The sequence below is a fragment of the Artibeus jamaicensis genome, unplaced genomic scaffold (genome assembly GCF_021234435.1).
Source record: "Artibeus jamaicensis isolate MK-2021 breed Jamaican fruit bat unplaced genomic scaffold, CSHL_Jam_final contig_797, whole genome shotgun sequence".
Classification (NCBI taxonomy): Eukaryota; Metazoa; Chordata; class Mammalia; order Chiroptera; family Phyllostomidae; genus Artibeus; species Artibeus jamaicensis.
Genome location: NW_026521977.1, coordinates 19,754,688 through 19,781,629, shown reverse-complemented (window position 1 = coordinate 19,781,629; position 26,942 = coordinate 19,754,688). Strand labels below are relative to the sequence as shown.

Here is a 26,942-nt window from a genome sequence, read left to right as displayed (position 1 = left end):
AGCAAGAAAAAGAAATAAAAGATACAGCAGTTGGAAAAGAAAGAAAATGTCATTTGTAAATTATATAATAATGTAATAAAAAATCCAAAAGAACATGCCTGTACATTACTTGGGTAGTGAGAAATTAACAGCATTTCTATGCCCCAAACAAACAATTAGAAAAATGATACTATAAATAATAGCATCAATAATATTAAATACCTAGAAATAAATTATTTTTAAAGGTATAAGACCTTTTAAAAGGGTCATGCATGGCCACCCCAAGCTGCAAGGAAGGCAGGAACAGGATATTTTTGCAGCCTTTATAGAGAACTTAGCAGGGGTAAGGGGATGCAAAACAGCTGTTAGCTTAGCCAGCTGAGCAAGGAATGCCTAAAGCATTTTCCCTGCAATATTCAAAAGAATATCTACCATAAGAACAGTGAATTCTTTGACTTTAGGAATAATTTCCAGAAGGCCTCTATTTAGACATACATGTTACCTGGAAGGCTGACATGTCATCATCAGACTTAAGTCCTTTATCATATTAGCATTAACGTGTTTTTGAAGATTGGCTAGCAGTTGCCAAGTGAAAAACCAAGAGTTCGAAGAATAGGGTAACTAGGCTCTAACATAGGAGAAATCTATCAAGAAAACTCCAGAGACTGAGAGTTGCCCTTCAGTGCCCATAACTGGGTGAAGGCACTAAATTTAGCAGGTGGCGCAAGTAGGGCGGGAGGCACTGAGAGATCAATTTCACCCACTGCCTGTTGCCTAAGATCATTCTCAAAGTCAACTCCAGAAGTTGCCCTTCAGGATCCTCCCTAGTGTGTGCCATGAAGACTCACGTACCGCACTGCTGAAAGAAGCAATGAGCCATGGAAAACGGGCATCGTGAAGATGTGGCGATGGGAAGACACAGACTAACCCTGTCCCCTAAAAGTAGGGTGCTTGCTGGGAGTGAAGGCTCTAGAGCTAGCCCCAGGGTCCCCTTCCTGGCTCTACTGACTTAATCATAAGGTTGTAATGAGGTTTAAACAAGTTAATAAATGTAGCTTAGTTGATATTGTGCATGGTGTATAGTAAGTGCTACATAAAACTGGCTTCAAAAAAAGGCCTTTCTCCTCTGACTCTATCAGTATTACACTTTAACTTTTTTTTTTGCAAAAGTTTTCCTTTCTTTTTTAATAGTTTATTTTTATTGCATTTTCCAATACCATTTAACTCCCTTATACTTCTTCCCCCTCTACCCAGCCCTCTCCTCCCTCCACCACAACTTTTTTTCTTATTACATGAGCAACACAGGCTCATTACACAGAACGCAGAAAAGCTAAAGGCACAAGAGGAACTTATAACAATCCATACTCTCCTTCCTCCAGAGAAAACCACTACTAATTGTATTTGATCCATCTATATATTCTCATTTACAAAAACTATGTCTACTCTGCAGGCTGCTTTATATTATATCTTTTTTTAAAATGTAACAACATATTGAGAGCATCTTTCTGTATCTAAATATGTATTTCTATAGTATCTTTAGTGTAGATATTCTGCTAAGTGGGTATTCCATAATCACCCTTGCCAATTCCCTGCTATTGGACATCTTGTTTCTGCTTCTATTGTGTTGTTTGCTCTTTTGTTTTTCTTATTATAGATGGTGCTGTGATGAACATCCTTAAAGTTCATTTCTTGTGCATATCCATAATAATTTTCTTAGGCTAAATCCTCAGAAGTAAAATTACTAGGTCAAAAGTTATGCTTAACTTTAAGGCATTTAATGAGTTTGCTTCCACTGATCTCTAGAAAAGGAATGTATTTAAATATATATTCAGCCCTGGCTGGTGTAGCTCAGTGGATTGAGCACAGGCCTGTGAAGCAAAAGGTTGCTGGTTTGATTCCCAGTCAGGGCACGTGCCTGGGTTGCAGGCCAGGTCCCCAGTAGGGTATACGTGAAAGGCAACCACACGTTGATGTTTCTTTCCCACTCTTTCTCTTTCCCTTCCCCTCTCTCTAAATTAAATAAATAAATAAACAAACAAATAAATAAAAATATTCATTCATTTTCTTATTCTCTTAAAAACACCGAATATTATTATTTTTTGTTTGTTTGCAGTTTTCCTGTAATATGTTCTGAGATCCCCAAATTTAATGACATCTTTGATGTTTCCAGGGATTATTTGCCTCCAGCTCTTGGTCCCTGGCCTTTTGTTTTAATTTTGCCTCTGGAACTCCCTTTGCAGGTTGGATTTTTGCCATGGTACAATTTGTAGCTGGAGATACTTTGAGTCAGATGCAGGTTTGGTGTTTGGGGGTGGAGCTCCCAGACATTTTTGTTTGTTCTCTAGGTTTGAGGATCCACCGCTTTTTTCAAGTCAGTTTGTTTTAATACAAATAAGTACATTGATTACGTTCTGGTTAGAGAAAGATGGATGATGTGATTGTGAGCAGCATAACTTGAAACTAAAATTGAAATTTTTCAACACTTAGGTGTGGTGTTTACTTAATTATTCAATGTTTACTCCTCACCTATCAGATTCTGGACCTGTGTGCTAGGGATATGAAGATGCACGATAATAATCCCAACCCTGGAGGAGCTTCGGCTGAAGGCGAGGCAGATAGGTAAACAGATAAATTAGAGCGTAATGTGAAATATGCTATTAAAACATTTGTATCACATGTCATTAGTAGCACAAATTGCTATGTGGGAGAAAAGTGGATATTACACAATGTTTGGTTCATTCATGTCTTTCCATGATACTTAAACAGCCAGGCCCTGCATTTTTATTTTCAAAATCTATTGCTTTTACTGTAACAAATCAATACATATTTACATACTCATTTCAGGAAGATCAGAAAATGCAGACAAATTTTTTAAAAGATACTTTTAAACTGTAACCTCATCCATTTTATCTACCTTGAGCCCATTAGCACTTTCGTATTTTTTAAAAGATTTTATTTATTTTTAGAGAGCGGGGAAAGGAGGGCAAAAGAGAGGAAGAAAAACACTGATGTGTGGTTGCCTCTCATGGACCCCCAACTGGAGACTAGGCCTACAACCCAGGCATGTGCCCTGACTGGGAATCAAACTGGTGACCCTTTGGTTCTCAGGCCAGCATTCAATCTACTGAGCCACACCAGCCAGGGCAGCTCTTTAGTATTTCAAGTTTTCTATTTTTATAACAAAAATGGGGTGAAAACATACATATTTTATAATGTTTTTTATTTACTATATTAGAAACATATTTCAAGATAAAAGATATATTTCTACCACATCGTTTAAAGTAGTTACATCCTACTACATGGATATTCTATTGTTTATTTTAGCAATCTGCCATTGTTAAACATTTACACTGTTTCTATCTTTTTACGATTACTAACAATAATGCAATGAATTTTTTTGTTGCTAAATATCTGTGCTCATTCTCATTTCCTTACCACACATTCCAAGATGTGATACCACATACCATTTGGAATGCTTCACCAGCCGTGAGATTCAGGGACAATGGCTAATAGGTATCTCCCAACTCAGTTGCTTTTTGTGGCCTTGGGTTTTAGTACTGCTGCTGTAGATTAAACTTGATCAAAGGGACATGAACCAAAGGTCAGTGGCTTTGATCCCTGCAGCAAACTGGAGGTACCACCTTCAGATGATGATTCGCTCTGAAATGCAATGTCTTCTTAAAGCTGATTGACAGGCTGCCTGGAATGACTTGCAGAACGCCTCCTCACTTGTTGTTGTTTTTTTGTCTGTTGGTTTATTTTGTGATATTTTTTCTATTACTGATATTTGCATCTCAAAGTATATTAGCACACTCTTGGCAAGGTTCTTCTTGAGCCACATTTAGCTGTGGCTAGCCAAAACCATGGGTATATTTCCTTCTGCAAACTTGTACGTGATGTTGGTCCATTCCAAGATGATCAAATGAAGAGGTGTTTGTTCTCAGAAGATTACATTCTTATTCAAGAAAATGAGAAGCAGGATAACAAGGTGGGGAATCCCTTCAATGGCAAGCAACCAGCCAGAGCCTCCGAGGCAGGTCCTACGTGGGCATGACTGTGTGTTGATTCCAACACAGCTCCTGGTTTCCAGGGCGCCCCAGTTATCAAATATTAGAAACAACCAGGAGTCAGAGTACAGATAACTAAGGACATGGCCCGCAAGATTATACTCCAAGAGTTCCACTAGATAACCTTAAGTCACCAGCTTCTGGACTAAGTTGGAGCAAGGGCCAATCTTATTTCTCTCCTCAACACTTTGGAAAGTGAATTCCAACTCCATGACAGATGAATTCCAACCGTAGTACATTCTGAATAAAGCAACACTATGACGACAGTAAAAAGATCAATGGCTGCCAGGGCTTGAAAGGAGACAGGGATGAACAGGAGGAACACGGAATTTTTAGGGTGATGAAGCTATTTTATATGATACTATCATGGTAGATATGTGACATTCCACATGTGCCCAAACCCATAACATGCTCAACACCAAGAGTGAACTCTAAGAGACCATGGACCCTGGGAGACAAGGATGCGTCAGTGTAGGTTTGTCAGTTGTAACAAATGTACCACCCAGGGGCGGGGGCGGGGGGCGGGGCACCTACAACTTGGGAGGCCTCGCTTGTGTGGGGACAGGGCATTATGGGAGATCTCTGTACCTTCTCCCAACTTTGCTGTGAACCTAAAACTGCTCAAAAAATTAAAGTCACTTTAAAAATAACAGCAAAGACAGAGTGGCCTAATCGACATTATGATATTAATTGCTCCTGAAGAATTTCAGAAAGCAGGTTGTAATGCCGGACTCATTAATGAGCAGATGAGTCAAATAGCATTTACTCTTGTCATTAAGATCCCACAGTCTGAGTCATCACTTCCTATAATGTCATGTGGACAATAAGCAAGAATTAGGAGTATTGATTATATTTCCTCTGCTCCCTGGAAAATATAGTTTCTGTAGGGAGGTTGTGAGGTGACGGGAAGAGCTATTTCATTAGTTCTTTTTCAATTGTGTACTGTGTTTGGGGTGACTTTTCCTTGTTGCCAGCCTAAATGATGTAGTTTGCTGCAGTCTGGCTTCTCTCTAGCTAATCTATTTGATCTTCAATCATTCAAAGAGATGGTGTTCTAAGTGTTCTAAATCATAGCATTTTATGAACTTACAAATGAAACAAATTTAATGAAACAAATACTAAATGAGTCCCCATTCTACACTTACACTTTGCTAGGCTCTAGCAGGGGTGTCCAGCTTGCGGCCCACAGGCCACATCAGGCCCAGGATGGCTATGAATGTGGCCCAACAGAAAATGGTAAATTTACTGAAAACCTTTTTGGTGCTCATCAGTTTTCATTAGTGTTTGTGTATTTAAGGTGTGGCCCAAGACAACTCTTCTTCTTGCAGTGTGGCCCAGAGATGCCAAAAGTTTGGACACCCCTGCTAGATGGAAGATGGTGCAGAGCAAGAGATATAAAACAGGGATCCTATCTTAAAAAGAAAACAGTCAATGTAGTTGACAAGAAAACATAGGTATACCCATGAAACAATTCAGTCACATCATTGGGTCACATGGTAAATGTCATTCATTCATCCACTCAACAAAAATCTTGGATGCTTCCCATGCCCGTGTGCTGGGTAGGAACTGGGGATACACAGTTAAATGAAATAAAACCCCTGCCTTCAAGGTGCCCACAGTAAAATGGAAAACATCAGACAGGTGAACAACAGTTGCACTGCACTATATCAAGGGGTGGGTACAGCAGAAGTGGGACCAAGAGGCGGGGTCTGGGAGGACTACGGAAGGTTCATCGAGAAGGATGACTGCAGGAGACCCCACTGAAAGGAGCAGGGGACCTTCGGAGAAACGGCCAATTGGATCTTTGCAGGGAAAGTAGAAGGTAGGCCTTGGGATGAGGGCACACAAGGTGTTCATTAGATCTGTCTAACAAAGTGTGCTGTTTTAAATAATAGTCATGTATGAAACAGATAAGAGCACTAAGTGGCGAGGAAGTTGCAAATTGAAATGGGCTAGACTACCAGGGAAGGTTTCGAGGAGAAGCCTGGGGAGCAGAAACTGTTGAACCTTAGAAGACAACTAGGATGTGAGAAGGCAGCACATAAACTGATTACCTTGGGGGGGTGGATTTAGTGATATTTATTTTTAAAAATTTAAGTGCATATACCCTGTGACCTAATTCCATTTCTAGGAATCTATTATATACAAATAATTGCATGGGTAGAAAAAGATTCATGCACAAGAAGGTTTATCACAATGTTAGACAGAAAAATAAAGAAATACAGAGATGCAGAAGGAAAGGAGGAAGGGAGGGAGGAAAGAATGGAGAAAGAGGAAGAAAGGAAGAGAGAAAGGAAGACAAGCTCCTTGACGAAGGGCTGGCTAGAGAAATGATGGTATACCATACAATGTCATTAAAAATACATTACTGTACACACAGTAACATCTACTACTAACTTGGAAAGATGTCCATGATGTCTTTTCACACGGTATCTTGCAGAACATGTGTGTTACACAAGCCCGTATCTGTGAAGAAAAAGTGGAGTGTGTGTGTGTGTGTGTGTGTGTGTGTGAGTTTGTGTAGAAAGAGAAGTACATCGGTTAAGCCTCAGGAAAAATTCTGGAAGGCCCAACTGTTCAGGGACAGGAGCCTGAAGGAATAAACAAAGAACTTTCACTTCCTGCTTTACACACCTTGTTAAGTGGTGGGTTTATGGTTGTTACTTATTTTCATTTCATTTTTCCAAATACAAATTGTAAACAAAGAAGAACATGTAAATACTAAAGATAAACTTGCTATCCTAGATTCCTAATGTAAACTTTAAAGGGACCCCTTTTCTAACTTGGGGGATGGTGATGATTTAAAAACCACAAACCACACGCAGGAAAAATAATTATTAGAGAATTACAACCCATGAATGACCTTTGGACCACCACTCGATAAAAGCTGGGAGTGTGTTGGCATCAGTTCAGAAACTGAGAGCACAGATTAATAGTAATTGTTCATACCAAGAACAGGGAAATTTTCGCCTAGGAGGGGAAACCTAGTTACCCTAGCTAAATGTACCCTGAACCCCATAATCTAGAGCAGAGGCCACATTTACGTGTTTTCTTGTTATCAGGGGCAATATTTTTTTACCCTAGGGCATATTTTCTTAATGTGAAACTAGCAGAACTAAGGTTAAAGATGGGCCCGTTAGAACTGCCCCAAACCACTGAGTCAGCCCAGTAGGCAAAAACACTGGACGTTGCTCAGTGTTATGGTGTCTGAGATTTGCTTTTTAAAATCCTGGAGACGAGGAAGCAGGTGATGGTGTGCACAAGGTTGGCCATAAATTGATGACCATTAAAACTGAGCAAAAGCTCCATAGTGGTTCATTATAAAAATCTATTTTTGTGTATGTTTAGAATATTCAATAATTTTCTTAAATTAAATAGTAAATAATTAGTAAATCTAAGACCATTCAACTAGAAGTCAACAAATCTTGATTTCTAAAGGTGTCTGATCCCACTTTGCTGACCAAATTAAGCCAAGAAACTTTCTGTACTCCAGTGTTTATCTGCAATATAGGGCTCGCCCCTAATGCCCACTAACCTCTTCAATTCCAAATAGATTTATTCTTCTGATTTAGCTTGTTTCTTGTAAAGACTAAAATATGGTTCAATTTCTAACCAGTCAGTGCTAAATTAAGACACATTCTCACCATATTTGTGGCCTTAATTGTCTTCCAACTATTCGACGTTTAGAAGACTAAAGAGACCACTGTCTGAACTTTGAGGATCATTTTCTTTCTCTGGTCCCATCTGCCATTCAGCCATCCCTGTGCATGGGGTTGTCTACAGTCATTCCTAATACTGAGCACTCTTGCTCAAGGACACACAGAGACATCTTCGAATTTGGGAAGAAACTTATCAAGAGTCATAGCCATTTGGTCCTAGGTCTTTCCACGTGGGAGGTTTAAAATTTTTCTAAAAATCCAGCTCATGAACAAGGAATTGGACTTTTTTGGTGAGTTTTAGCAAAGCGAACGAGCGCGCCACCTGCTGGGAAAACCGGAACTTCCTGAACTGGCAAATTATAGAGCAAGTTTCCTGGACACCATGCATTTGAATCACCTGACACTGGCTGGTTGAAAACCGGCTCTAGAATTATTGAATTAGGATCTCTGCCGGTAGGGGGTCAAGAATTAGTATTTTTAAACATGTGCTAAGGCACTTTCAGGTTTAATAGGCAAATGCCTTAGTTCCTAAACTTGCCTGAAAGAATCATGTGGGAATATTTGTTTTAAAATATTTTTTACCTGAGTCACACCCAGGCTTACTGAACCAGGACCTCCAGAAAAAGAGGCTAGTCGTGTAGATGTGTGATAAGAATGTTAGGTGAGTCTTCAAAGATGAACGTTTGGTAAATATTGCAGAGTTGAATGTCATACTTAACCTTGTAAATTCTCTAGCAGGATAGAAGAGCACCGCTGAAGTTAACTGATAAGTGCTATACAGAACACCCAGATATAGGGACTTGGCCATCGTCCCTCGGTTTTCTGTCTTGTCATTTTCATTCAGTCTGTAGTTTAAAGTTCCAGCTTATACCTTAAAAGTCTTGCCCTTAACCCGCAGTTGCTGATGGCTTAATCTATAATACCAACTAATAAATCTGTGATGCCAACTCTCTCTCTCTCCCACTTAGAGAGAACCAACTACCACCCCTCCCTCTCCCTGCTTTGTGAAGGGGTCAGATGGTGAACCCTGCCCTGCTCTGGGATTTTTTGGGATTTCTCCCAAGGGTCCTGCCCTACCGCCACCAACTGAAGAGGCATATAAAAGATGGCCGTTGTCTTTTCTGCTTCAAGGTCAATAAAAAGTTCCAATTACTTTATAGAAGCTCTGTGGGGATGGGGAATATTATCTGTCCAGTTAAGCCTGGGATATACTAGATTTTTTAAAATCTTAAATAAAATATTGTTCATCGTGAATATACAACAGGGAGAAACAGACTGCAAAATTTCCCCAATTTAACCACCAAACCATCTCGAGACTAAGTATTCTGCAGAATGTGCTCTGGGGAAATGTAGTTTTTTTCCCCTTAGTCATCTTAGTACTCTCCGTTTCAAGTGATCTGTGTGCCTCTGTAGTGGTAAGGTTCAGGAAACAATAGCCTTGTCCGGAATGAGCCGACCCGGGTTGCATAAAATGAAAAGATGACGTCACGGGTTTTCACACTGTCAGTTCATTTGTCAACAACTGAGTGTTCTGCTAACCACAGTATACTTGTGTTCTACCGCACCTTTTTCAGCTCTCTTTGCATTTCACGGTAGTATTTCCTTCCTCCGTACCTTTTTCTCTAAACTCACCAACCTGTGTGGTGAGTCAAGGAACTGTCAATGGCCCTAGGTCTGTGGTTTTTTGAGCAGCTCTGCAAAGCATGTTTTGCAAAATAGCTAGTCTCCTGTGCCTGTATCTACACGTCGGCCTTACATTTTTTTATGGCAGCGACTTTGTCTAATGCACCTCTGTGGCATCTAGCACAGTTTCACACCCAGGAGGTGTTCAATAAATGTCATTGAGAGAATGTACCAAAAATGATCCACAAACTAAATTAAAGCTTGGCCACTCTCCAAAGTCAAGGCCATAATCTACCTTTCTTATAACAATGTTCTGTCTGTACTTAAATAATTGGGATTATGACCTCTTTGCTTTTAAGATAAATCCTAGGGTATTTTGTCCCTTAATCTCCAGAAATAAATATGAGACCATGCCCAAGGCAACATTTCTAAATTTTATTCCAAGCTTTCTCTCTTATATAATTTTTGCATGGGCAACCCCAGATTTGTTTTTTAATGGCTCACTCCTCTGGGAATTCTCCCAATATTTGCTGTGTTTTCATCATGTCCTTTTTAATATTTCCAGCTACATGACAGTTGTTTCTCTTCAAAGATTGTGTTTGGGCCAGGCCTGAATTGCGATGATACTTCCTTTTAGTGACATTCGCATTCCTAAGATTAAACACATTACTACCAGATTGCCTTAATTAAACATACACATATGTGGAAGAAGTCATGTCCTTTTTTCCCCTTGATCCAGTTTTTTACTTTGCCCACTTGCCAACTTCCCAAAAGATTAAGTGCGATCAGCCGGTTGTTTCATTTCTAAGATGACTCGGGCGTCCTGTCCACTACCACTAGCTTGCTCTCCTCCTTTCCTTTCTCTTCCATTACACAACACACAAACCCAGACACATTCTGGGTTTACTTTGTGCCTCCGGTCCTCAAGTGGGCTATGGACGACTTCAGGGAATATGTGAAAGACAAGAGATTCATCGCCTCAATCATCTTTCAAACTTTCTAGCCACTGTACCAGATTTTTTCAGGAGTTTTTCTCCTTTTTTCTAATGGAGAACACTTTACAAAACACTCATTTTATGATGTGCCCTCAAAGATAAGAACACTTAGCAAACATAGCCTCACTAGCATTACCACATCAAAAATAAGCAACAATGATTTCATAATAGCAAATGTCCAGGCAGTGTCCCCTACTACCACTTGTTTCAGGAGGTCCAATGTTTATTGATTTTTTAAAATAAAAAATCAAATTCCAAATAAATTTCCCATGTTGTGATGGGTTCATATGTCTTTGAAGTCTCTCTTAGTGTACAGGTTTCCTCTCCATTTTTTTCTTTCTTTGTGATTTATTAATGAAACTCAGTTATTTGTCCAGTAGCTGAAATATTCTGAACAAATCCTTGTGGTGCATTTTAACAGCCACAAGATTCCGAAATTTGGCTGATTCCAAAACATGTTGGCATGTTTGATTATCATTACACTTTAAGTTGTCCAGTAACTTGAATATATGAAGGTACATCACATCTGCTATTTTCACCAAAGAAAAACTCAGGGTAGTTTTCCACATAACCCTTCCCTTCAGTAAGTTCTCCGTTGTAAATTTCTAGTTCAGTGATTTTTGTTATTTTTAAAGGTCCAGCACAACAAAAAGGAAAAAAAATAGAACAAAAACTTGAGGAGACTTCATTTTCTTTAAACATCCATTAGAGGGCAACATTTGCCTTAATATTATATTTCCCCTGATAAGTTTTAAGTTGCATCAAATTTGTTATCATACTTTTGACAAGTTGAACCTCATTAGCTACTTTGATTTCTTGTCTCAATTCTGTAAGATATAGTCGCAACTTGTGTCCTCTGTTAATTTGGTCTCCACAAACTTGTCTTCTATACCACTTCCCATCCTTGACTTTGTTCCCAGTTCTAATCACGAGGCGGCGATATTGCATCAATAAAGACCCACAGAGGGGCAAAATTAAGCTAGAACTGCCAAAGAAAAAGGAGTTTTACCGGGAAAGGCTCATTAATTTAAGAAGGAAGGACACAAACCAGACATTTCTCGTTCGTATCCAACTCCCGGCCCAAGGTCAGAACTGTGTAAGATACAGCACAAAGGAGCCATTCAGGGGCACGAAGGCTGCCTTGAAGGAAACGCGTGCACAATCTCTTTCTTCATTTTGTCAGTTCTGTTGGAGGGGTTATAGGCACGTTCGTGCATGTGTGTATGAATAGTTACAGAACAGCAGCAGGACGGAGTGGAGCGGGCGTCAGACTGCGAGAACGAACAGCGCTCTGACTGACCGTCTCTGGACACACACCCTGAGGCAGGTTTACAACAGCCCTGCTTGGAGGTCAGCATTCAGTTTTCCTGGAAGAAAGAAACCAAGTTCTGAGGGAATATGCGGCACGTCCAGGGACGCACCGTTAGGAAGGGGTGCATTCAGGCAGGTGTTCAAACTCAGGTCAGTGCTAGGGACATGTCTCACTTCGCATTCTTCCTGTTATAACCCTACACACGGAGGTACTCGACGCTCGCGCCGGACAGCAAGCACGGTTGCGCAGGCGTAACAGGGAAGTCACGGGCTCTTGAGAATTTGATCAGTTAAGACCCTCTCCCCAGAGTAATACCCAGAAAACGGTGTGTGTAATTTTAAGTGAAGGTGGGTAAGTCACAGGCCTCCTGCAGTCCGTCCAGTTATCAGGTTCCAGGTTAAGAAGATAGTCTGTTTGGGTTGGAGCCTAGACCGCAAGGTAAAGACCCAGACGGATTTGGGAGGAGGAGCAAGCCAGGGCGTACCTCTTTCCTCTGGAAACCACTGGAGTTGCGCCTCAGAAAGCGGGAGGGGCTTGGCAGAAAGTCTAGGGAGAAGCGTAATGCCTGAGTTCGGGCCCCCTCCTCCATTCTCTTGTCCCCCTGATTTACGTTCCAAACGCCGGCCCTGGTGTTCTGCTACAGTACGACTTGAAAGAGAGTTGTGAACGCCCCTGGACATCGGGAAGGGCGCAGCGTACAGTGGCTTTTCCTCGAAATTTTTCTTTAAGTCGTCACCTCCCGAGACTAACGTTAGGACCCCTTCTTTCGGGATCTCTGCTCCCACCTCCCGCACGCTCCCTCGCTCTTTCTCTCTCCTTCCCCGCCCCCCTCCCCCCCATTATCCCTGCAGCAGCAGCGGCAGACTCTCGGCCTCCAGCCCCGCCTCCGCCGCGAAAGGGATTCACCCTCAAGGGAGTGAAATCTACATAGTGAGCCGTCCCTCTAAGAGATCATTGGTTTAGCCTCTGTTCGTCGCGGCCGATGATTGGTGAGTCGCCCAGGGTTATTTGCATGCCGGCGGCGGCGAGGTACCCAGCTGTACAGGCGGCCCTTGCCTAGCAGAAGTTTGCCCGGCGCTTTCTCGCCGGCTGGTCCCGGACTCGCGCCGCCCCAGGAGCCGCCTCCTTCTGCTCGCTGCTGCCGCCGCCCTGTTCTCTCGGGATTCCTTGTCTGCGGAGTACAGACGCTCTGCTTGCGGGAAGTTGAGGTGGACAAGAGGGAGTGCTGAGGAGCAGCGGCTGGGGGCCATTCTAGTGACAGCTTTGCTCACGGACGCAAAGCGCGTGGTGCTCTGGCCGCCACTAATCTCCCACCTTCCCGCGGCCGCCGGTCGGGCGGGCAATGCGGCTGCGGAGTCCCTCAGCGTCGAAAGGAAGGAGGGCGCCCCAGAGAGCCTAGAGCTTGTTTCTGTCCACTTGGGGAAGGGAGCATGGAGTTGTGAGCGCCCCTCACTCGGCGAGGCCGCCCCCGGCAGGCTCCCCATGGCCGGGACGTACAGCTCCACTTTGAAGACCCTGGAGGACTTGACCTTGGACTCCGGGTATGGGGCCGGGGACTCCTGCCGCTCGCTCAGCCTCTCATCCTCCAAGTCCAACTCGCAGGCGCTCAACTCTTCAGCGCAGCAGCACCGCGGGGCGGCCTGGTGGTGCTACTCCGGCTCCATGAACAGCCGCCACAACAGCTGGGACACGGTGAATACAGTGCTACCCGAGGACCCTGAAGTGGCTGACCTCTTCTCGCGCTGCCCGCGCCTCCCCGAGCTGGAGGAGTTCCCCTGGACCGAGGGAGACGTGGCCCGGGTGCTTCGCAAAGGCTCCGGCGGCCGGCGGTTGCCCGTCTTCTCTGCCGAGGCAGTGAGGCGCCTGGCGGGGCTCCTCCGAAGGGCGCTCATCCGCGTGGCCCGCGAGGCTCAGCGTCTAAGCGTGTTGCACGCCAAGTGCACCCGCTTTGAGGTGCAGAGCGCGGTGCGCCTGGTGCACAGCTGGGCGCTGGCCGAGAGCTGCACATTGGCCGCGGTCAAGGCGCTGTCCCTGTATAGCATGAGCGCCGGCGACGGGCTGCGCCGCGGCAAGTCAGCGCGCTGCGGCCTCACCTTCTCCGTGGGCCGCTTTTTCCGCTGGATGGTGGACACCCGCATTTCCGTGCGTATCCACGAGTACGCGGCCATCTCTCTCACAGCGTGCATGGAGAACCTGGTGGAGGAGATCCGGGCCAGGGTGCTGGCCAGCCAGAGCCCCGACGGCGGAGGAGCTGGAGGCGGGGAGGTGTCCGCCGAGGCCCTGGAGATGGTCATCAACAACGACGCGGAACTCTGGGGAGTCCTACAGCCCTACGAGCATCTTATCTGCGGCAAGAACGCCAATGGTAAGCGCGTGGGCCCCCACCGATGGGAGAGAAATCCTGCCCCGGCCTGTCCAGGGGGTGATTTTTTTTTTTTTCTGGAGGAAGGTGGTGGGTGTACCAGAACCTGAGAGAAAGCGTTTGATCTGTGGATGGAGGGGTTCATTAAGTGGCTCTTGCCGGTGATTGTTCTTCTAGCGACAGACTTTTGGAGGGTAAAGTCATGGTTGATCTCCACCCTGATTTGGGTGTCATTGTCACTCTCTGGGAGCCGTTCACTGATGGAACCTTTTGACCAAGCCATTTCTGAACCTCTCTTAAGTGAAGCTTACTGTCCTGTGCTCCTTGCCTTGCTTGAGAGGATCTGTAGTTGGCATCTTTCCCTATAGTTGGGCACATTGACTGTAGTTCTGTCCTTTGGGTTTCTGCAGCCTAATAGCAGCAGCCAAGGGATTGACACTCTTAAGACCTGAGCCAAGTGGGATGGGAGGAAGGGAGCAGCAAGGCCGGGACGGGCGCTGCCTCCCTGGGCTTTACTGGGTTGGAGGATGCCCTTCAGACCCTCTCCTGGAAGATGGCTAGGTAATGGTGGCTTCTTAACTCTGTGTGCCCAGGGTGATGGAACCGGGTGATTCCTGAGTCCTCTTCCCAGAAAGAGGATCATATACTGGCTCCCAGGGCCTGACTTTCCAAGGTGTCACCAACCAACTGTGTTGTATTAAATGCACAACTTTATGGGCTTTCCTGACAGAAACTGGGGAAAAGGGATGGGAAGGAAGGATGGGCAACTGCATAATGTCAACCCTGGGAAAGAAACCATTGGGTAGTTGAATTTCTCTGAAGGATGACATGGCTTTGTGCAAAGGGTGGAAGGAAAGCACTTGACCTTCTCCCTAGAAAGGTTAGGGCGTGACACCCATTCAACATCAAACTGCCTATCATACTCCAATTTCAGGAGTCAGCAAACCATAAATTATTTAGAAAGGTACTATAGCTAGACATCCTGGCAATCTGATTGGAAGGCCATCTGGGGGGCAGCTTTCAGTGGCAAATAAGCAGTCAGTGGAAGAGGTCAGGTGAGTACTGGAAAGGCATAAAGGGAGTCAAATATAAACATGGTTTAACATGATCATAATAGTTAAAATTTAAAGTTAGCACTTAATGTTTTTGTCTCTGTTCTTAGCACTGTATATGTTAACTCAGGTAATACTAGCAATTGTACTGGGTAGGTATCTATAGTATTATCCCCACTGGGGAATAATCTTAGTATCCACAAATCGGGGAACTAAGGTACCCAGCAGCTAAGTAATTTGACCAAGATTACACAGACATTAAATGACAGCTGGAATTTAAACCCAGGCAGGCTCCAGAGTTTAAGCTTTAGCCACTGGAGAAAAGCAAATAGCTTTGTTTTTATTAGACCCAATTCCAAGGAGAGCAGCTGACTTCTTAGACCTTATTCTAAAGACAGTCTGTATGTATTAGCATGGCTGACTTTGACTTTCATTGGTTTTATTTTTAATTCTGGCACGACCAAAGGAGATGCCTGGAATGGGAGAGCATTTGTCTATTAATTTTCCTTCTCTGAGGTCAGAGTTGAGGTCCATCCAGAATCTCAGTTGATGATGTCACAGCTGATAATTGTGCTTTGCCCTCCAGGTTTGTGGCATCAACACCGGGAACAAGAGTTCCAAGAGAGGAAGTGGCGGGCAGGGGGATTTCCATCCAGTGGTCATAGTCCAGGGGAAGAGTTCTGAACTTTTGGCGGAGGGGAGGCCCAGACAGAAGTCAAAGAAGTAAAGACTCCCGGGAGAAAAGACAGAGACCCAAGCCCCGTAAACCAAACTAGAATAAAGGTGGACGGAGAGGTGCCAAGCAAACAAAGCGAAACAAAAACATACTTTTCACATCAGATCCCAGGCCCTGCAGGTTGAGGAACATCTCCGGGTGTCTAACTACAAATTGAAACTAGTAAGGGCAGTTGTTTCTCTCTGAAAATGCAGAGTGGGCAGAAAATGCTAGAACATAGGTGTCTTCCAGTAAACGGCCATTTCTTATCTAGGGTCCTCACTCCTTGGGATCTTCATTACATGGGACTTTGACCCCATGATTTGGCCCCTTTCCTACCCCTCTCCCCCACCCCAAGCAATTCTCCTTAAGCCGTGAGAGTCAAGACAGCAGGACTCTGTGTGGTGACAGTGGTGCTCCCCGGATGTTCAGAACAAGCATTTTCCCCTGGGCATTCCCTGGTCTCTAAGGAACTCCCTACCAAGTGAGGAGACCATTCACTTCCACTTAGTGACATGGATGCTCATTTTTTATACATGAAAACCTGGAGGTGGCCTCTGTAAACAATAACTAGGCTGATTTATTAAGTCTCTATAGACTTAAAGTGAAATGAATGTTTAGTAGCAGAGCAATGAATTACTTATGCCTGAAAGCTGACTTCATGGGGAAGCATAAACCGCTTAGGAAAGAAATGGAGAGATCCAAACCTTCGTTATCCTAAAATAAGCCCAAGGCCGGCAAGGTTACCGTTTACACAGCTGAAGATTAAGTAGGAAATGGCTACACATGGGCGGGAGAGTGCTGGTTCTTATTCTAGTCCTGCTGGTCTTCCCTTCAAATTATATATTTATTGTTGTTATGCCTACTAATTATATAACATGGGCACATGCATTTGACTCAGCTATACAGGGCTCTTAAACTTTTAATGTCTTCCAACCAGGAATTTAAGGGCCCTAATCCATGTATTCCTGTCCATTACTCAGAGTACTGGGCAAACATGGTTTTGCTCAGCCCAAGATGGATAATAAAAGTTCTGTAGTGTTTATAAAACATGATCTCACAGAGCAGCAGGAGTTATATATCACTTGCTCATTTGGTATTGATGTTCCTGTTCCCGTGACAGTATCATTAAGTGATGATATCTTTGTGGCTTTCTTATGGGAGCTGCAGAACCACTTTAATGGAGCAGTATTCATAAACATGGAGCTGGCAGGAAATAGAAACTTCTCTCATTTTCTCTATTTCTCTCTCTCTCACTCTCCTCTCTTCCCCACTCCCCCTCTCTCTCATCCCTGTATGTGAGTTTGATTCTGGGTACCACTTCTGGGCTTCTTCTTGGCCATTTTCTTGGTAAGCTTTTATGGGTTCCCATGGCATTTGAGAAAATTCTCTTCACTCCCGAGACTCTTAAGTTAAATGACAGGATTTGGGCGAGAATATTCTGACTCCAGAGCAGAAACCAGGATGTACATTTGGGTCACTTTGTCATAGTGGGAAGGAGTGCAGACTTCGGACTCATGAGAATGATTTGAAGCTGACCTCTGCCATTTATATGAGTGACCTGGGGCAAATGTCTTAACCATTCTAAGCCTCAATTTTGTTATCGGTAAAATGGGAGATAATGGCAGCACCTAACTCAAGGTTTGTTTGAGGATTAGGTGAGATCATTGATTTAAAGACCTTAGCACATACTAAATGCTCAATAAATAATAGCATTTCACTCCACAAACATTTATGGAGCCCCGACCCTGGGCCCGCTACTGTTAAAAATGCTGAGAGTCAAGTGATGAAGAGAGAGGCAGGGTTCTCCTCTCATTAAGCTTACAGACTAGTGGAGGAGACAAGAAAAATAAATAAATAAGGATATACTCTTAGCAATAAGTGTTATTTTTTTTAAAGGCCAAGGTAATGGGATTGATGTGACTGGGGCTAATTTAATGCCAGCCAAGGAAGGCCTCTCTGAAGTTTCATTAGCAAGAGGCAATATTTCAAGACTACTGCTATCTAAAGGACCTCTAGGCACAAAAATAGTGACCGAGGTTACTTTTCTGAATTACTCAGTTATCAGCTGAAGCAAGTCCTAGCAAACGTTGCAGCCCAGAAATAAAAGGGCCGCATCTATAGGGGAGATGAAAACTCTTCTCATTGTAGGACTCATTTAGTGAGGAGATTATAGGGTGGGTTGCCACTGAGATCATCAACTGAAGGACCAGGGGTTAATTGAGCTGCTAGTTGCTGTTTAATCAGTTTCCACACCTGGGTAGTCTGAGGAAGGAGGGCAGCTTCCCATCTCTGACTGTTTTATTAAAGCCAAGGGAGCTGGTAAAACTGAAACAAAGCAGGCTTTGGAAATGAAAACTTATTTTTCCCCCTTGAATGTCTGAGAAACGCAACCCAGCCTTAAGTAGTTAGAGGAACAAGGCAGAGTTCTGCTTCCTCCAGAGCGCTTTAGCTGACCCCTCCACCCCCAACTAGCAGAGCCACCATCCTTGGTGTGTCCACGGCATCTAGAGCCCACTCTGGGATTATTTCCTGCTGGGTCTGTCTCTCCCATGAGCTAACGGGCATCGTGTCTCCCCTGTGCTTCGCACTGTGTGGGGCACAGTGGGCACGCCATAATTGTTTGTCAGGCAACTGATCAATGCTCCCACGCAAAAGGCTTAATTGCAGAAATTTAATTTGAAACCCCTTGACCCTTAAGAAGAACCTTCTCCCTTTTCTAACCTGGCAGGGAATTTCAAGTTCTCCATGAATAGAGGCCATGTTTGGGGGGGGGACCCAAACCATAGGGGACATCATTCAGCCTTTTGATACCCTAATTTTGAGCAGGGTTCCCTGGGCCAGCTGTGATGAGTAAATGTAAATAGGAGGGACTTCAGGGTAGGGAATTCCTTCAACGTGAGATGTCTAAAGTGGGGTTTCAGGGCAGAAGGCAAACAGGCAAACAGCAAAGCCACAGCAGGATTGAGTTGAAAATCAGAGCCAGTCAATTCCCCTACGAATAGCATCACCGACCCCCCACCGTCTGTTGCCCGCAGAGTGGCCCCAGAGGGCAGTCTCTGTTGATGACTGTTGCTCTTAAGAGTTGTGTCTGCATTCCACTCCACCTGCCCCCATCTGAGAATAGAACTAAGGCAGTCAACTGCCAAGACCCGCTGGGATGCGTAAACAACACCCAAGGGTCTGAAACAAGCCCGAGACACTTTGCTACTAATCCCGTGTTGGTTCTTATCCCACCTCACCATCAGAATCTAACTCGTGAGGTTTGGACAGTGGGTGGATGCTTTGGCTTCTGTTTCCATACTTCTGAGGCTATAATAACAGGTCTGACCTTTGTGCAACACCTTAAACTTCTAATCATCTTTGCTCTCGCCAGGTCCCCACAAAAATCCAGTGAGACTGGAATGCCCTCTCATGGAAGGGTCTCGGAGAGTCCAGGCCAAGCCAAGCTCATATTGCTCAAGCCCCAGGCCTGTGCTTTTTGTGTGAAGAATCACAGAAACACGGTAGTGAGGAGCAGGTCAGCATTGGCCGTCTTCCAATGGCAATGAGGGTCAAACAGCAGTACTTATTATACGTCTTGTTTGTTAATTAATGGCTAGCTGTGTCTGGGCACTTGACATCCATAGGCCAGGGAAACTTCACAGTGAAGACCGGGCACCAAGATCCAGGTATCAAGGCCCCGGCGTGGCTCTTCCTCCAAAGGATGCTGTGTTGCTCTTTTAAATGTTGCTTGCTGGCTGTCCCAGAGTGTGCCCTGTAGGTGCTATTGATTTTAAGGAGCCATTATTACTGTCCCCAGAGTGGGGGGCAGGGAACTCTGCCGCCCAGAGAGGGCCTTACAAGTGTCAGCTGCTGCAGAATCAATATGCCGGGCTGAATGGAAAAGCTGCAGACTCCACTGTGGTCATCTACAGGAGGGTGAGCCAACTCCAGGAAGGGGGACACAAGAGGAAAGCACCCCCTGGGAGCCACTGCTCTTTGGACCACTTGCTCTGGAGTTGGCAGAAAAGCCCTTGTAAAGGGGACTTTGATGTCCTCGGAGTCCACTGCTGTGTCTGACCACTGGTGAAACTTCCATGCCAGCAGCACAGGGAGAGAAGGAATCAGCATAGTGAGTGCAGAAATGCTTCAACTTTGAGATCTGAGTTGGTTCCCAAATTGCAAGTCTCTTGAAGCAAGTCGCTCCAAGTCTTCATTTCTCCACCATAAAACAAGGGGCCAGGCAGTTGTGCTTGGCGCATACTCAGTGCTCTGGGGATGCTAAGGCCGTTGCCGGATTAGGGTGCAGAGCTAACACTGAGAGTGTAACTCCTGGCTCCCTCTCCCTTCAGCTGTGTGACCCTGAGCAGGTGGTTTAACTTCTGTACCTGAGTATCCCCCCCTACAATGAGATTTCTCAGCCTTGTCACTGCTGACTTTTTGAATGGGATCATTTTGTTGTGGGCCTGTCCTGTGCATTGTAGGATGCTTAGTAGATACCAGTAGCATCCCTCCCTCCTTTTCTGCCTGTCATGACAATCAAAAATGTCTCCAGACATTGTCACATGCGTTCTGCGGGGGCAAAATCACCTCTGGTTGGAAAACACTGCTCTGTAGTAGGACTGGAAAGAATATCCAACTCATTGGATGGTTGTGAAGATTTAATGAGAGCCTCTGTGAGAGACTTTGCACTATGCCTGACACGTACAGTATTATTCTAATTATTGCTATGGTTTTGCAAACTTGTGTTGGAATCACTGGTCACGTTTGCTTTTGTCAAAGTGGGAGTCCCTAGTGCAGGGGAAGATCATGACCCAAATCCCAGGGTGACAAGTAAGTATTAGTCACAAGGCTCTCCTTGGTGACTAATAGGTAGGAGGAAGTTATAGAATTTGGAAAGAGCATCCTGCTCCTTTATGGCTCTGTTGCCCCCACAAGGAAGTGGGCTGGCCGTGGGCACCGAGATCAGACCCCTCCCTCTGAGCCTGTGCCCACCACCCCTGCCAGAATGATAGCAGTGGTGCGACCCTGAAGCTCCAGGCCCCAGGGAGCGATTATGGATGGATACTGGACCCCTCTTCTTGCAGCTGCCAAGTCCCAAGCCGTGGGACGGCAGGTGTTCTGTGTTTTGCTGGCTTGTCATATAAACAGACTTTGTGGTTGTCTTGCTTGTTTTTAAAAAGGCCTAAATGGTTTTGCAACTTTGGCCGTATATTTGGAGCTGTGCGCCAAATTGGGAGGAGAAGCTTAAGAAACACAGCCCAAGTGAGCCTGAGAAATGCCACGCTGGCCACGGTAATCAGCTGCTTACGGAGCACCAGCTAGATCCAAGTCTGGAGGAGGACAGGAACGAATCTTGCCTGTCAAGGCGTTTCCACTCTAGTAGGGAAAGCAAAGCACAGATTGTGTGTGGGTCCTTAACAAGGAAATCTGTGGTAGCTGCATTCAGGTGACAGGGACATCGCCAACAACCTCCGATTCCCCCATGCACTGCCCTTCATGGGCGCTTTTCATGAGCTATTTCATTTCAGCTTCCCCGAGCCCCTCTGTCTGGTAGAGATAATGTCCATCCCATAGATGGGGACCTTCAAGCTTTGCTGACTGGGGAGCTCAGAGGGGAGAGATGAACCCTGGGTGGGTGGGAGGGGCCAGAGCGCTCTGGGGAGGATGTGGTATATGCGCAGCGGGATGCAGGCAGGCGGCGCTATGACAGGGAAGGGGCCAGGGTGCAGAGAGCATGGAGGCTTCCAGAATGAGGCGAGCAGTGTGAGCGAAGACCTGGAAGCCAGAGTATGTGTTTTGGAAAAACAGCAAGTAACCCTGTTGGCCTGGAAGGTTCAGATGTTTAACAAGGAGGCACAGGGCAGATAAGACAGTAAAAAAGGAAAACTTTCCCACATCTTTTATCCAGATGTTATGAAGCCTGCCAGAGTGCAGGGAGAGGGTTTTCCAAAACTTATTTTTATAATTCAGAAATTTAGTTTGTCTGCTCCCCAGCTCATCTTAACCACAGTCCCAGACCTCCCATCACCCCTCTTGTTGATTGAAAGCTTGACCCCCAAAATGCCCTCTGTCCTCACAACACCAGTTCCCTGTCCTCGCAACACCAGTAAGGACAGCAGACTTGAACTGAGCAAACCTGGGCTGAGCGGGCATGACGAACAAACCTTCCATCAACTTTGCTTCTCTTCTGTTGAATTTGGCTTCTGACTTGGCATTTCTTCTGTGGCCCTGAACGTAGCATCTCAGGCCAATGCAATCAATCCCGGTACAGAACGAAGCTCAGGGCTGACAAACTCATTACATGAGGCCATTGAATCGACTCTTGCCAAAGCAGGATCCTCAAACATGGGACCGGAAGGGAACGTAAAGCAGGGCGTGGTAAGAGGGTCCCAGAACTCTGTGTGTATAATTCTGACTTGATATGTTCAGTTTCCAGTTTGCAGTTTTAGAAAATCACTGTTCAGTTCTCGGAGAGGTTCAGTCACTTTCTAACTCTGGGTGAAAGTGTTTCCGGAGGATCGGTAATAAAGATTTCAGTCTGTTAGAGGTTTGATACTGTGGAACTGCCTTATAGCTCATTGTCATCTGGACTGGACTTCTAGGATCCAGCTGAATTCCACTGACAGTAATAGAATGCGACAGGTTATCAATGGCTTAGCTTGTATTGGCTTAGCTAGTCCTTTTCTTGTCCCGAATGTGATAAAGGTTCCTCATCACTTGAAAAAGAGAAATCTCGAACATTTTGCAAAAATACATCGATAGTCATAATTTGGGTCCTATTGTTTGCTTTTCAAAGTGAGCCGAGGTTGAGGAGGGAGGTCGGCCCACGTGGAAAAATGAAACGGGAAAGTGCAGATACCACAGCTACAAGGGCGGGGGTGGGGGTTAGACAGGATCGCAAAGAATCGTCTAGACAGGCCTTTCAGGGCAGGAAAATCATCCCTAAAATTGAGGCCAAGCTTTTGTTGAAAACGTAAGGTTTTGGGGGGTCTGCATCTTTTAAAATATGAAAGTCAGTGTTTGCTGTGAGGGGAGCTGCTGATAAACCCAAGCCTAGGCTCCCGCTCCAGACCGAGGGTCTGTGCACAGGCGTCTAGGGCAGTCGAGTCAGAGGGTGAAGGATCTGAGCCCAGAACTTCTGGCTCGGAGCTTGGCCTCTCCGTGACCTGGAGTGAATGACTCCGTTTTCTTGGCTCTCTGTTACTTTATCTGTGGTGTGAAGAGGATGGACCAGATTCTCCAAGGGCCCTTCTGTCTCCGATAGTGTTTCTAGACCCCACACGGACACTGTGAAATCATTTGCCTAGAGTCAAGCCCTGTGATTAGTTATCCTCGGGAAAGAAACAGCCCAGATGGAGCTGGATGTGTTGTTCTCCAGAGACCTGGCCGCGTCGTTGGACTAAACGCCATCCTTTTTGTATTGGGATTAACTGTGATTATTGTATTTAGGGCTTTTCTTCCCCGCCCCCCAAAGGATGAGCTCTGTCTACTTTTGGCCAACCCAACAGTGCAGCGCTCAACAGCTGCGTCCAGGCCCTGGCAGGCCTGCTCTGTGGTGACATTGGCTCCGAGGTGACTTCATACCGCCGGTGTTTGAAGCCCGCCTACCCAGACTCGGGTATTTATAGCAGGGGAGCAGCTCAAAAAAAATTAAATATGCTACACCCTTCTTTATACTGTGTGGGACAGAGACAGGCATTGTGAGGAATTTAGAAGGCAGGGCTGTATAATCCAGCAGGATATTTTTAAATGCTGTTTGTTGCAGTTGGCAGGGCCAGTTTTTCAAAGAGGAGGGGACTGAGAGAGTAAGGGAGGATGACAGGCTGCCAGGAATTCTGAAGCCTGAGACATGGAGATCCGCGGTGGACGGGCACCGAACCCCCATTACTCCACAGTCACCCAGTGTGAGCCGGGCTCGGGAGAGCCGCCCTGAGAGGCTAGGGAAATGGGGTGGCTTGTCATCCCTCTTCTCTATGGCATATTCACCTTAGGAGTCCCCAAGCTGAAAATTAAGAAAATGTTCTGAAACATACGGCCGAAAAGAGTTGTTTCTGTGAAAACCAGGGGCCTGGTGCTGCTGCTTTGAACTCATCTCAGCAGCTGCGTCACTGTGGTTGCACATGGGGACACCATTTGGAAGGCAGCTGCTGCAAGGAGCAGGCAGGCCAGAACTGTGCTGGGATGCAATTCAGTAGCAGGTGAGAGGGCCTCTGAAAAGGCATCATGGGACCCCTACCTGTCTGGGGGATGCTTGTACAGTATCCTAGGAGAGGCTGGTGTGTCTTCTACCACATTGGTCTTTGAGCAGACAGATGGTGGATACAGCAGGAAGTTCTGGAGATTAGGGACAGGGGAGAAGTCAAGAGTTTAGTTTGGGGTACATCTACTTGTCCATTCAGCAAATGTTTGAGGACTTGCTATGCACCGGGCACTCTTCCAGGTGTTGGTGATAGGCAGGTGAGTAAAAGGCCCGAAGGAGGAGAGGGTGCAGGCTGGAGGGATCACAGAGAGGCCAGCCAGGCTGCGGGAGACAGCGCTGGGCGGAGGAAACAACCAGTGCCTTGTGGGTTCGGGAACACCTTGTGGCCGGGGTGGGGTGAGCGTGGGGGTGCGGCAGGTGTAGTAGGAGATGCGACTGGAGAGGGAATGGAGGGGGGAGTAGTCGGGGGGGCTTCATGCTGATTGTGTGGTACTCTGGCTTTAATCCTGAGTTCTGTTGGGGGCCACTGGAGGGCCTTCAGCACAGAAGTGACACGATCTGATGTGCACTGTAACAAGATCACCCTCTCCGAGGTGTTGGAACTAGACTGGAGCAGAGTGTGGAAGCAGTGTGGGGTTGGAATTGGGGCGACCCTGCAGTGTGCAATAGTCCAAGTGAGAGAGTATGGAGGCTTGGGCCAGGGTGTCGACAGCTTGGACGTGCGAGGACTGACAGAGGAATTAGTGCGACACCAGGGTTATGTTCTGAGCGACTAAGAGAATGAGTGGCCATTGACTGAGATGGGAACAGCCATGGAATGAAGAAGCGGGACTGAGCCAGAGATCTGAGTGTGGTGCTGGTTGCTTGTCTCAAACTTAATATGTAGGGACGTCATCAGGTAGGAGGTTGGCCCCCAGATCTCCTTGACTGGGAGGAAAGGGCCCCTCAAATGTGCTTAATCGTAGGATGGATTGAAACATTGCCCTCCTTTGTCCTGCCCCTGGGTAGGCACCGGCCAGCAGGGCTGCATAGGGCCTCGGGCAGTACAGAGTAAATTTTCAGCCTTATAATTCTTGGGTTGATGGCCTTAAGAGACTCTGAATATTGCTTTCTAGCTTCTTCCCAGGCAGCCAGCAGCCTTTAATGAAGATCATCAAATCTGTGGTTTCCTGTTATTAGTACAGGGTCTGTTTAATTAGGTCCAGTTGTTCTGTGGCCCCCTGGGACTTTGTGCGTGTGTCCTTCAGTTCTGGAAAAATGAGACTCCTCTTTGAGGCAGCTCTGGATTCCTAGAGGTCAAGTCTAGGTCAGACGTTTAGGCAGAAAGAGAACCTTCTCGGGTGCTTTGAGAAGGCACAGGGGCCTGGAGGGTCTCAGGGAGGCTTCAGGAGGCTCTGAGGACCTGATGACGATTTGTCCTCCTCGGGTGGGGATAGTAACACAGCGTGTCCAGGAGATGGAATATGAGAGTCACCACTGCCTGTCTGCCAGCTAGTTAGTCTCCGAACCTCGGTTTCTACTTCTGTTTAGTGGGTGCATCATGGTTCCTGTCCCCCAGAGTTGCTTCAGTGACTCCTGACCCTGGATTCATGTTGGAATAACCGAGAGAGCTTGAAGGGAAAAAAGTGTGTGCTTGTGTGTGAAATTCTGATCTAAGTGGCCTGGAGCGGGCCCAGACCATGTGGGTAGAGTTCCTGGGAGCGTCTGGTGTGCAGGGAGTGCCCAGACACTAGCTGTTACCAGTGGTAAAACAATCATTGTTCTCATTCGATTGAGTGTGCATTTCTGCCCCACCCAGGGTAGTGACTTTCTTTCACGTCCCAGCTGTGCTGCTCTGGCTCGCTCATCTGGAGGGAGCAGGAAAGAACACCCAAGAGAAGCCAGAGTTGTTAGGTTTGCATGGGAAGGGCAAAGAAAAATAGAGAATGGCGGTAGCCTGCATAATTTATTTAAACCATTGGCAAATTGGGTGGGTACTACTAATTCCATCTTTAAGAAGAGAAAACTGAGGCACAGAGAGGTTAAGTAACTTACTCAAGGTCACACTGCTAAGAAGAGGTAGAGAGACTGTAATCAAACCCAGGCAGCCTCATTCCAGATGCTCACTCCAGATTCTCTACTTTCCAACCATGCAATGTCCCCTCCCCAACCAGAGAAACCAAGAAATCTTAATTCTCCATGCTGATCCCTAGCACATACCTACCCACGAGCCCTTACAAAGTACAAGGTACATATATGCCGTGTGCTTCACGTGTATGATACCATGTAATTCTTATCATTGCCCAGTGAGTATGCACTCTTCTTATTTCTGTTTTACAGCTGCAGCAACTGGGGCTCAGAGAACCCCAGGTGACCTTGCCAATAAATGACACAGCAGGATTCAAGCCAAAGTCTCTTGGGCTCCACAGCCCTCATTCGGCCTGCTGCCTCTGTCCTCCCCTGCCTCCATCCCCTGCAGTGGCCTGGGTGGGGATGAAGCATATGCAGTGATTTCCTGAGCCAAGAAATGAATGGGTTGGCCCAAGAGGGTGAGAGGAACTGAAGCCAGTCCATCCCTCACTGCTTCTGAACAAGCGAGCCATTTAGGTGCCTTAAAATAGGAACATTGCTCAGTGGGGTGGCCAACCTGACAGGCCTGCGGGTTGTGGCGTGGCTATTTGCTCCTCCGAGTGTTTAAAGATAATCTTGTGGCGCAGCTTTTCTGCTGGTGTGAATGAAATAACCTCCGAGAGACTGTGTCGGTTGCTTAAAATAGTTCAAGAGGAAGAACGTTTGGGAGCTGTTAGCTCCTTGAGTCTATTTCCTCCCAATTTATAACACCTTGAAGAGCGCTGGGCCTCTTCTTGTTTACCCTTCTGGCTCTTCCTTTCCACCATATTTTAGCCCTTATGTCATCGTGAGCCAAGGGGGTTTGTCACCAGAAAAAGTGACGACCTTTTCTAGGTAGCTGGGGGCTCTCTGCACATTTAATTTTGTCTTTTAGAAGGGGGAAC

General features: G+C 45.9%; 1 protein-coding gene across 1 annotated transcript in view; it reads left to right on the top strand.

Annotated features, from left to right (window-relative positions):
- The first annotated feature begins 12,686 nt into the window (after nucleotides 1–12,686).
- The window catches only part of ABTB2 (ankyrin repeat and BTB domain containing 2), a 166,303-nt gene continuing 152,047 nt past the window's right edge, over nucleotides 12,687–26,942 (top strand). Inside the window, exon 1 of the mRNA XM_037128223.2 lies at nucleotides 12,687–14,000. Within this exon, the coding sequence (XP_036984118.1) occupies nucleotides 13,118–14,000 (883 nt within the window). The 5' untranslated portion in view covers nucleotides 12,687–13,117. The remainder of the gene's footprint in view (nucleotides 14,001–26,942) is intronic.